General features: G+C 40.5%; 1 protein-coding gene across 1 annotated transcript in view; it reads left to right on the plus strand.

Moving 5' to 3' along the window:
• The first annotated feature begins 3,872 nt into the window (after positions 1-3,872).
• Positions 3,873-12,500, plus strand: part of LOC137984265 (ankyrin repeat domain-containing protein 54-like) — a 9,541-nt gene continuing 913 nt past the window's right edge. The window contains exons 1-5 of the mRNA XM_068831384.1: positions 3,873-4,060; positions 5,827-5,931; positions 6,772-6,870; positions 7,943-8,078; positions 12,310-12,500. The exon at positions 12,310-12,500 is cut by the window's right edge and continues 913 nt beyond it. Of these exons, the coding sequence (XP_068687485.1) occupies positions 3,917-4,060; positions 5,827-5,931; positions 6,772-6,870; positions 7,943-8,078; positions 12,310-12,398 (573 nt within the window). The 5' untranslated portion in view covers positions 3,873-3,916 and the 3' untranslated portion in view covers positions 12,399-12,500. The remainder of the gene's footprint in view (positions 4,061-5,826; positions 5,932-6,771; positions 6,871-7,942; positions 8,079-12,309) is intronic.

Raw genomic sequence — 12,500 nt, forward strand, 5'->3', positions numbered from 1 at the left:
GTCAGTGGGTTGTCAGGAATGTTGTACGTGTGAGCTAAAGTACTGATTTAGATTTTTACCCAGTTAGTGACCTAAAAACAGGAAATTTCGCATGACAGTGCCCCTTTAAACAAAACCTAAAAAAACTCGGTCTCGGATCGATACCTTTGTTTACATTTAAGTTACAATATATCCCACGCATAAATACATCCACCTTATTTCAGCACGATGGTAATTAAAGCAGGTGCTTATGGGGTCGTGCATCTGAAACTAAACTACAATTACAAATAATAAATAAAGTACAGTAAAATAAAAATTACTAAAAATCTCCTTAAAATTAGCTGAAAAACTTGCATGCGAAGACCATTAAAAGTATATAAAATCGTCGTCGCTGAAGTCCACAGTTGATCCGGATGTCACTTTGAAGTGAAAATCTCTTTCTTCGTTTAGAATCTACAGTCCCAAGGTTCAGCGTGGGGTATATCAGAGCAACACGATCTCTTCCTTAAATGAAAGATTATTCTTCATTGTCATTTTGCTCCAAATGAAGTATTATCCTCCATTTAGATTAAAGTAGTCCCTGGACAGGATTTGAACCCGGAGCACCTAATTTAAGTCTAAGTTTGGTAACCGATATTTTTCACAGGGTAAGCTTGCTTCTTAGCGGGTGTTGATACACGTTTACAGGGGCATTTGAAGATGAAAACATTATCAAAATTATAACAAAAATTGATATCCTCGCAGTTAGTGATGTGGTGGTCGAGTGGTTAAGTGAAGGGATTAGTACTGAAACATTCCCAGGTTTGAATCCTGCGAGTCCAGACAATGAGGTTCGACTTTAAAGGGGCACTGTCATGTCGCGTTTGTTTGCCCTTGAGCCCACGGAAAATTCTAGCCCCCATCATGGATTCACGCGTGAGTCACGTATATTCGCCGGAGTTTCTCCTTTGTCCACCATGGCCTTCCCCAGTGGACGCCATTTTGGATTTGTCGATTCAACTTGAAAAAAGTTAACCTAACACTTTTCAAGTTTTCACAAGACAGTTTCCCTTTAAAAGAAGTAAGTTCATTTCCCATGATCCCTATCAAGCTTTCAGTGTCCAAAATGAACGATAATACTTCATTTGGAACAAATTGACAAATAAGAATAACCCTTCAATTGAGGGAGAGACTAGGTTGATCAGGTTGTTTGACTGTAATTGTATTCCAGAGAATAGCTCCCCTGTAACTAATAAACTGTTCTAAATAGCGAGATTGAGACCTTGGGAAAACAATATTGTCTGATCCTCTTAATGAGTACTGGATATGTCTCTTAGTATAACAATGTTGTCTTTTAGTTGTACAGTTAATCTATCTTTGTAAGCATTTATACACCAGGGGCCGGTTCCTGGAAGAAGGAATAATTTATACTAAGTATAACAGTTATTCCAGGGATAAATCTGCTATTCTGACAGAACAGAATTCATTCCGGGAATAAAGATATTCCTGGAATAAGGCACATTTATCCCTGGAATAGAGTTATTACACCTTTCAGGAAAGGGACCCAGCTAAACAATTTGGTCTTCAAGTAGTAGTTACAGATCTCACGTGGTCAAAACTTGCACTGGTACTTGTTCTCCTGCTCGAAGTTAAAGTTCTGTATTGGTTGGAGGACTGGCTCTGACGGCAAACATTTTAGTAAATGTATCGTCTAACGGCCCCTTGTGTGCTGGGGAACAAGCTTCTGAATATTCAATTTGTAAAGTGCCATATTTGGAACAACAAGAGCGAGGGGTTTCCAAATTTGGTACTTAGCACTGAAACATTTAACCAATCAGTTCGCACTGAATATTCGGAAGCTGTAAACGCGCGTTACACGTTTCAACCCTTATGGGTTCCTGATTTAAGCCAACACTGATATTACACTCAATATCTTTTTTTCTGGTTTTCTTTTCCTTCAAAACTCGACCACTTGCGACCATCATTAGTGAGCTTATGCAGCGACAAAGTCAACATTGACGGAAACTCCTCAAAACAATTTCTGCAAGAAAATAATGCACGCCTATAACTTGTGCACGTGGCTCACCTCTTTGCAGCCCCATGCAAAAATCTATAGGGAGCTTTAGCAACAACAACGGCGACGGCAACGAGAACGTCACAAATTTGCATATTTAGAGGCAAAAGCAATAGCTTTGCACGCTCTGCACGTGCATCTTTTCATTTTTGTACATTTCTTGGCCGTCGTCAGAAAAACAACAACGTGAAATGACCAAATTTGAGGTTTTAGGGAGAACGTTAGCGCTTGAGGACAAATTTTCGTTTTCTCCCCTAAATTGAACGCCGCTCATACTAGTCTCGTTCTTGATGGTTTGCCACACCTTTGTCACATTAAAATGCTTGGAATAGTCGCGAAGTGATAACAATAACGCAAATTCACCTTTAACGACGACGACGTTCTCGTTGCCGTTGCCGTTGCCGTTGCCGTCGTCGATGCTAAAGCTCCCCTATGGCTTATGTAGGACGTTATAATTCTGGCGCTAAACTTTCCATTCTTTCTCCAAACGCTAGCGCCGTTGATAGGACTTTCATTCGTAACGAATCTTCACAAACTATACTATACGTCTAGGTTTGTAAGTAATGAGATGGATGCCTAATTTTATAAGCGCCATAAAGTGCTCTCATATTTCATACTCTTTTCTTCAAGTTTGCGTTTATAAACACAGGCACGAAGTGTCCTCCTAACTCGGCTCCTCAACTAAACACGAACAGCTGTGAAAACTCTAAAACTTAAAAAGAGCGCGATAACGCAATAGGCCAGTTTCGTATTTTAACGGTTGGACTGGATCTAGCATGAAATGGAGGCTAATGCGGGCAAATTAATTTGCATTTGAAAAGATTTGCCCGCATTAGCCTCCTCTTCATGCTAGATCCAGTCCAGCCGTGAGAATTCGAAAATGGTCTATTGTTGGAAATGCGCTGTTGGCGCTTACACTGCACTTGTTTGTAAGAATCAAGTGTGCATACCTGGAGAAAAGAAAAACCTTGAATAGCAATGACCAGGTTTTTTGAGCCCGCGAGACTGAGCTGTCTGAGCACCCCCAGCAAACTGTTTTAACGAAAACCGCTGGTCAGCAACCTGGTTCTGGTCATTGCTGTCTTAGGTCTTCTTGGAGACAAGGGTCCAATAGACCATTTTTTGTAGCTAGGTTACCTGGCCTAAGAATGGAAGCGTTGAGGCTGTCAGTGACCCCGCTTTGGTACAAACCTTTGTGCTTTTCTGATGTTAGTGTGGATTAATTAGAATTACAACAAACACGATTTACACAATAAAAGCAGTGAGGCCTGTATCAATGCAAGGTCACCGGCAGCCTCGCAGCCATACATAGGCTAGGTCACTGAGTAAACTATGAAATGGCCTATTTATATGTTGACTACTTGAATACATGTCGAATTGATGAAAATTTATCTTTTCACTTAACGGACTTAGAGTGTAATGTGAAGTGCTAAGAAAGTTTTTTAAAATTACCAAAACGGTGGTCGTTTTTGTCTGACAGGGAAATGTTGTGACTTTATCGTAATTCTTAAGTTATACTTATCAAAATGATGTCCAAAAAAAATAATAATAAGGGTGATTTTCTTTGTGATGATTCGAAAAAAGATGAGTGATCCAAGATCACTTGGATCACGGTGCATCAAAGGAACCGATAAATCCACTCTGGGAAAGGATTCTTCGGTTCCTTGATGCAAGTGATCAAGTGATCTTGGATCACTGATCCTTTTTCGGATCATTCCAAAGGAATGCACTCTTTGTCTCGTTTGTTTGGTTTTCGACTCATATGTCACGCTTGGTCACGCGCCGTCAGGAGTATGTTATGTTTCGTTTCCAGTCTTTGTCTTGGACAGTTGTGAATGACAATCAATGTGTCTGTCTCGTCTTTCCTGACCAAAGCTTTCTCGAATGGCAGAAATGAGCAAGGAAGATGTAACACGCAAAGGAAAAGGGCTTTGGGAAGCTTTAAAAAAGAACCCACTGGATCGACAAACAATTTGGGATCTTCTTCAAAATGATGCGCCTCCGAATTTCAGAGAACCCGGCAGAGAGGTATTAATATTGCATGTTTATTTTGGTACAGAACTGGTTTCGATAGCCTTGCAATGCATGAGCCGAAACTAGTTACTGTATAAAGTTGTCAACTTTGTCACTTATTCTAGTGTCTGTGAAGAAACGCTCAAGTGACGATCTCTTTCAAAAAATTCAAGTTGCGTAGTTAATACGATACACATTAAACACGTGCAAATTCGTTGAAAATTGTGAGACGTCTCGCTTCGTCTGTTCGATAATTATTCGTAGTCTCTGGTGAGAATCGGATACACAGACTATACAATTACTCTGCTTTGAGGAACAATCGCGAAAATCCATCTATTTTATCTTTTCTTCTGGGAAAGCGATGGTTTTCTAACATCGATTGAAATTGTTACTGCATCGGTAACCAAATAGAAACTTTGTTTCCAATTCACTTATGATATTATTGAATTTTGTGCTCATATTACGGCATATATGCGTGGAAAAGAAAAACCTCGCTTTAATTTGCGTTCTGAATCCGAGAAACCGAGATTAATGAACAGAAGAAAGAAACAAGTGCCAATTTGTTTCGGTTTCCAGGAAACCCCTTCAGTGTGTTCAAAACCAGACGAATGATTTGCCTCAAAGCGACAAAATGAAGTGTGTAAACATCACTTCAGAATGATAAACGACCAAACTGAAATAATTATCATGGCAAAGAAAGAGGCTTACGAGCTCTCGAAGACTGCTTCAAGTCAAACGCGAGACTCCGGCAATGTTTTGTCATACTAAACCTGCTAAACCACAGCTCCTCGAAATCAAGTGACGGTGAAGTTCGAATGGGAGAACACAGCTCACTTTTAGGTGAGCCGACTTTTTATATTTCACAGCACACCACAAAAAGGGAGCAATGTCGTCCCATATAAATCCGTTAAATTGTTAAATAAATATGCTTTATTCGAGTTCGTTGAACCTGTGAATGAAATGTATATGCATTTGAGAATTTAGTGACCAGGGAACCGGTTGTTCGAAAGCCGATTAACTTAATTCAGGATTAGTGTAACCTTTTGTTTCATGTTTTCAATTTCAGTTTGGTGATAGTTTCTTTTGCTTATTTTTGTTTTTCAAGATTGACTTCCTCTAATGTAAAGTTTTGCCGAATATCAGCGTTGAACAGCATTTGGGAGTAGAGAAATAAACCCCTAGGTTAATTTTTGATCTGGGATTTATAGCGTTAATCGGCTTTTGAACAACCGGGCCCATATAACGAACAAACGAGTTTGTTTTCGATTGGAAAACTGAAACACCGATTAGGCCGACCCACATATTTTTTTTTATTAAAAAAAAAACAAACAACTTAGATGTTAGGAAGGCAATGACTCAGTGAAACGTCTTTTAACTTTTAATTTGAAATATAAACATTGCTTTTGCCCAGATTTAACCCCAGAGTAAATGCGAGCATTCTTCTACAGGATGGGCTTTATGCCCGCGAGAGAGGAAAAACTCTCTACTTGTTTCTGCTCCCTGCCACATCACTCTTTCTGCAGCCCGAAACTGATTTTTTTTGTTTGCTTTAGATTTTTTTTTTGTCCGATTGTTTGGTTTTTTAATCTGAATGATTAACCTCAAAATTATGAAAAGGCTGGGACGGCCTCAGTCATATGATGTCAGGAACCCATGGGTTCCTGATGATGTAGACTTGCATTTGGCATATGGAACGAGGCGCCTCTATTTAAAGATCGTAGGCGATAGTGATCTAAATTCCATTGACATCTCACCCAATGATTATTTTATTTCTCATCTAGACCAAAAGGACCCCTCTTCATTACGTAGTTTGCGAAAAAAATGGCGATGAAGAGTTAATGCAGATGCTGTTGGAGCGAGGGGCGCGGACAGATCTTGTTGACGCCGTAAGTTTTGAGTCTTTTAACTCGTAGCGCAAAGACGAACCATAATAAACCTTTAATGATCAGGAGAATTCAATTTCGATATGCTTTCAAGCCAGCCGAGGTTTAAAAGCGAAATTTTGCACATCGATGTTCTGAAACCCAAAAGTTAAAATTAAACTCTCCTCAAATATTACCAAAAGCCGACTTTCACTTTCTGACTTCTGGCCCCAGTTTTTCAAAGGGTGGATAAGTTTATCCAATGGATGAGTAACACTCTCCTGCATAAAATATCCTTTACGTTAAACGTTGACCGACTGGAAGTTTTCGTACACGTCTTGACTTAGATGTGCTTAAAGTGAGCATATTTACACTTACATGAGCAATTAATAAAATCTTTGCCACAGATTGAAACTGTTGGACGGTGACGTAATTCAGGGCCGTATCCAGTATGAGGCAATCCAAGGCACCTGCGTCAGTCATTTTTTTTTTTCAGGATTTTTTTTTATAATGCAGGATCCCAGTGCTGTGTTTAAATGCAGGCATCAAAATCATTCTTAATACCAGTAACCTGCGAAGAGAATTTAACCACGGGCATTGCTTCAGTCATATTTTGTTCAGACTAACGTCCATGCGTATCCCGGCACCATACAAAGTTTTCCTGCTAATATAATTGGGTCCAGAGGTTTTGCAGATTTCTATATGGGCAAAATTTGGAGAGTTGGCATGCGACGGCACTCAGTTCGAATTCGCGTGCATTTCTGGATATAAGTGCATTCCCCAACACTATTTTGATCGATGGTCGAGTTATGACTATATTTCTGACGAGCTTTTTTTTTTTGTTAAAACTGTTTCTTTTTCCAGTTCTGTTTCACTCCTCTTCATTTGGCAGCTGAGCGAGGGAATCTTCAGGCTGTCAAGACATTAGTAAAACATGGAGCTGAAATTATGATGAAAAACAAAGTAAGTTCGTACATCTGTTTGTGTAACACCATTAACGACACAAGAAATTGTCTACTCTTCGATTCACACGAGTTCCGAACACAATTAACGAACTACGCATGTCCGACGCACCCAACTCGGCTTAGGCCCCTACTTTGCAAAAGCAAACTACAACCCGGTCTCTTTTCATATTTCTCGTTAAATTGCAAATCTCCTATTCTCCATGTCCGGCTCTTAATTTTCTCGTGTCCAAATCCAGGTATGAAATAAATGTATTTATCAAAAACTGAACTACGGATATCAGATTTCCAGCATTGTCATTGGCTCGCCGAACACAGGCTATCAGTTCATATACCTGCTGAACCTAATATGGTCAAGGAACGCGTCAGCAATTACGCGAGCTGAAAACATTTTTGCAGCTCTGAGAAAAAAATGGCCGACAAAAGCCGTTTTGGACCGGAATTGAGCAAGGCAGAAATCGATGCTTTAGTGGCAGAGTTGTTGATCCTGGAGTTTGTAATGAAACAATTATTCTACTCGGGCAGTCGGGCTTGCTGGATGTAAAGTGTTTTTAACCATCTCGGTGCTACGCGCCGCTTTGGTTATCTATCACTTCATATCCAGCGCATACTCGTAGAATAATTGTTAAATGATTTGAAGTGCGGCCTATAGACGAACGGTATAAGTGATCACCGCACTTGACTGGACACTTTAAACAATTGTCTCTAATAGACACCTGAAAAATTCTGGTGCTTTCAACGGGATTCGAACCCATGACCTCTGTGACGCTGGTGCAGTTCTGTACCAAGTGCTGCTGAGCTCTGAATCCACTCAATTTGTCAATTTTTGGGCTCATATATTCCCTTGGCTTCATAGCTCAGTTGGTACAGAATCGTCCCGTTATCTCAGAGGTCATGGATTCGAATCCCGGTTAAAAAGCACCTGATGAGTGATCATTTCTTCCATTCACATATATAATTTTAAATTGCCTATAAAGTCGAACAGAGTAGCTGAATCTATCTTTTCTTAAAGTCTGTCTTTCTATCTGCTTGTGCAACTAAATGTTGGATCCGTCTTTGTATTTCGTTTTAAGAGCGACGAAACGCCTCTAGCAATGGCTCGGAAGAAAAAGCATAACTCCGTGGTAACCTTCCTCATTCAGGAGATCACGGGTAAGGTCAGTTTGGATGTCGATAACAACGCACAAGTGAGCTTCTCAGGGGAACAAGGTGAGTTGATTTTAATATCCGTTGTTAATATCTGTGGTCTAGTGTTGCTACGCTAGGGTAAGAGCTCTCACAAAGAAAGGTAACCTCTTGTTTCCATGGCCCAAAATAACGTTGGACAGCTCGTGAATACGTTTTTGTCATGTTTTTCGCTTTCTGTAGATTTTACCCCCATTACTGAAGAAAAAGACGAGAGAATCGAGGTCCAGTACAGTTTGACACGAAACAGTGCTTTTGATGTCAGCACTAATATAATACAGCGTTAGGCACCCTGAAAGAGAAGTTAATCTGGGTTCGGTTACATCTCTGAACACTTTCTTCGTTGATTTTCATTTTAAGTTGGTTTATTGCATGTATGTATTTTACATTCCGGCATTGTTATCTATGTCTCTAGAGAATGGTTGCAAACCACCTGTATTGGGGGTACTGCTACAGTGACGATAAATTACTATTCTTTCCTTTGTTTTTGCATCAAGGTCATCGAGTGTCGTCCATTGTTTTGAATACATAAAACGTAAGCGTTCACGGGAAATCTCTCTGTTTTGCTTTCCGCCTCATTACAAACAAGAATAGGGAGCTTACGAAGCGACGACGCCGACGGCAACGACGACGCTACTAAACAGTAGGTTTAATCAGCAAAAACAATGGCTCTGCACGCTCTGCTCGTGCGTTTTACATTTGTGTACATTTCTTTGCCGTCATCTCCTAAATGACGACGTGAAATGACCATATTGCTGGTTTTCACTCACGTGATCAACAGCCATGTTTTTCAACGAAAACAAAAGGAAGCGTTTGCATAACAATAGAGTTAAATTCCCAGAGGATTTGGTCGGGGCACCAACATGGCCGCCTTTTCTTTGTTTAGGGCACCAACATGGCGGTCGTGACGTCATGTGAAAACCGAGAATTCAAGGTTCTGTGGAGGACGTTAGCACATGACGATGAATTTTCAGTTCTCTCTCTACGCTTCCAACTCACTCATACCAGTTTAATTCCTCGACAGTTACTACACATTTTTAACGCGAAACTACTCGAAGTAGTTTCTTAGTGATATGAATAACGCGAACTTGTAGTTTTAAATAAAGTCCTCGTAGCCGTCGTCGTCCTCGTTTCGTAAGCTCCCTAATATTTAACAAACTACGACGGCTACGGTATCGACAAAGTCACTTCAAAATAAACTTTTTCGCTGTTGTAAGTATTTTCCGATTTTTCAATCTTGTTGATGTTATACGATATATGGGCAGAGTATCCTATGGATTGGCATGGGAATTTTTGAAGATAAATAGAGAATAAACGATTCATTGTTGTGTGCTGACGCTGTTGTCAAAATCTTAAATATGGTTATTCTCTTGTTTTGCAGAGTTCGACGAGGAAGTGACCGAAGTGTACTGTAATGCATGCCTCACGTGCAGCACGGCCGTGTTTTCTTCTTTCAACCGATAATATTACGGAATTTAAGAAACGAAGACGACCACGTGCACGTCAACGACAACGCCACAAAACCATTATTTCATAGGTTAAAGAGGAAAAATAATCGTGCTGCACGAGCGCACGCATTTTAGCACAGCGGTAATCTGCATAATTAACTGCATTACTTCACCCAGTGATTGGTTCAAAGTTCTCGCGCTACTTTTTCAACCAATCAGAATTGAAAACAAAACCAATCGCGGCTTGCGCGTGCACATTTTCCCGCGCTTTGTGTTGGCTTACGTGTAATTACTTCGAGTTTTGATTGGTTTACTGGACTGTCTCCGTCCTTTTTGATTGCCCAAAGTAATTACTTAGGTTTTGGTTTTACGACACTTATTTGAAAACCGCTCTAGCGAGTCAGTTATTAGCCGTCAAAAACTGATAAATTCTTAGGTGCCAGGAGCGCTAACGATCCCATAGGTGGTTTGCAACCAATAACAATGTTACAATGTACAACTGCTGGTGGACGAACAAAAGGAAGTAATGAGATATCTTTTGTTACTTTTCGTCCCGTGAAAACCACATATACATTAGTTGTAAAATTTCGAATTTTCAAAGCATCGTTGCTCAGGGATTATCTTGTATATCTCATTCAATTTTTCAGAGACAGCTCATTATGCAATGCATTTTCAAATCTGGGGTGATTGATTAGAAAACGATAGAAAACCTAAAAATAAAGATTGCCCTGAGGGTGGTTTGCAACCAATCCCTAGAGACACAGATAACAGTGCTGCAATGTACAATTGCTGGTGGACGAACAACAGGAGCTAATGACAAATCTTTTGCTTTCGTCCACCAACATGGCGGCGATGACGTAACGTGAAAACCACCTAAAGTCTGCTTACGAACCAGTGGCCTATCACGCCGGAGCCTATCCCCGGTTTCCGTAGCATGAAGCGACTAGGAGTATTTCTACACCCCCCTGGATGGGATGCAAGTCCGTCGCAGGGCTACCCCCAGCATTAAATTCGCCAGTACCCATTTATACACCTGGGTGGAGAGAGGCACCGTGAGAGAAAAATGTCTTTCCCAAGAACACAACACAATGTCCCCGGCCAGGACCCGAACCCGAATCAAAACCGAAGGGACTTTAAAGCTATAAACACTCAATCGCTGTCGCCTGGTCGTTGCGGCTCAACGACTTGGCGATAAAGCAAGCCACGCTGTCGTTGTCGATTTGGCAGAGCGATCAAAATTTGAACCATATTTCAAGGTCGTACCAGTCTCTTAGATTCTTTATTGTGGCCTTTATTTCGTTCACTTGCGAAAGGAAAGAATAAAACATCAATTGGTTTCTTCTTCAATCTACATATAGGAATATATTATAGCAAAATTTTTGCTCGTAGAAAATGTGAGTATACATGAAACATTGTTGCAACTCACTCGCATTTCTTCCGCAATTTTTTCCCATACGTTGGCTTTCACCTTTTCATTTTTGTAATCCTTTTAAGACATGTCATTAAGGACGGGGTACATTCGGAAGCTATTAATAATTGCTTCTTCAAACGACGTCTGTGAATTTAGTGATAGCGACCTAACGATTCCACGTGCTACAGCGAATTCGCTGAATGCCCTGCAACGACTTAGCGACATGCCTTAGTAACCTGGCAATCTAATCTCTAAGCCGTAGCGACAGAAAAACCTTAAACAGAAATGACCAGAACCAGGTTGCTGACCAGCGGTTTTCGTTAAAACAATGGTTTGCTTGGGGGGTGCTCAGTCTCGCGGGCTCAGAAAACCTGGTTGTGGTCATTGTTATTTAAGGTCTTCCGTAGCGACATGGCGGCAACGACAATGTGTCTCTACGACCACGCCAAAAATAATAAGATCAATGCGGCACGCGTTTAAGCACATAGTTTTCCAACGTAAAATCACGAAAGTTGATGTTTTAGACGACAACGCGAGCATTCAAATGCGAACTAACTTTTTATTCTCTGTTTTTTACTCTTAAATTAAACCCCTCGTACCAAAAGGCCATTTACGAGTTCATGTCTGCCTCCTCTTCAAAGTGAGGCTAAGTGCGAAGTTTTTGTGATGGTAATTAGTTCCACTTTACATATGAATGAAAACTAATTTTCATAAGGAAAGCTTCGCACTTAGACTCGCTTTGAAGAGGAGGCAGACATGAACTCGGAAATAGCTTATTTAATTTTTGGATAATTCGCCCACATTCTACCAACGTGAACGAGAATGAATAAACTCGAAAGACTTACGATAGTGCAAAGTCATATTTTGAGCTGACGTTTTCTCGACGTTGACATCAAAGATGGTCTGGTCCCGAGCGAAAACGCAAAGCAAACGCAAGTCTCACGCCACCACGGTTAAAGTCGAAACGGAGATGGCGCCAGCGTGGCTCGTCGTTTTGAAAATTGATTTCATTTCAACTTGAGTATCTTAAGTTCCTTGTGTTTGTATTCTACTTATTTTGTCGCTGCCATTTGTGTTAGCGTTGCTCGCCCAAGGTCCTCTCAGATAGACTTTCTTTTTTACAGTTATGTGCTTAGTTACCTGGCCTTTAAATGGAAGTGAGGCTGGAATTGACCTTGTTATGATGCAGACCTTCCTGCTTTTCTAACATTAATGATATCATTGTCATACCAATAAGTAGGAATTTACATAAGAAAAGCAGTGAGGTTTATATCACAACAAGGTCAACTCTAGCCTCACTTTCATTTATAGGCCAGGTAACTACGCATAACTGTAAATTGGTCAATTGATCGACTGACACACTATTTCAGTTTGTCCTCTTTTCTGTCTCTTTTAGGGGAAAGTTTCAGTGTTCAAGTTACAGGAACGGTCAAGAATTTAATGGTGGGAGATAACAATCGGATGGAGCACCGTGACAATCAGTGAGGAGGATTGCAAGTGAGATTTCAAAAGTGGAATTTCTTACCACATGGCTAATTTCTTGAAAGGAATTTCTAAGACTCTTTTCTCTTCCGTGAAAGGGAACCG

This window comes from Montipora foliosa, chromosome 14 (assembly GCF_036669935.1).
Source record: "Montipora foliosa isolate CH-2021 chromosome 14, ASM3666993v2, whole genome shotgun sequence".
Classification (NCBI taxonomy): Eukaryota; Metazoa; Cnidaria; class Anthozoa; order Scleractinia; family Acroporidae; genus Montipora; species Montipora foliosa.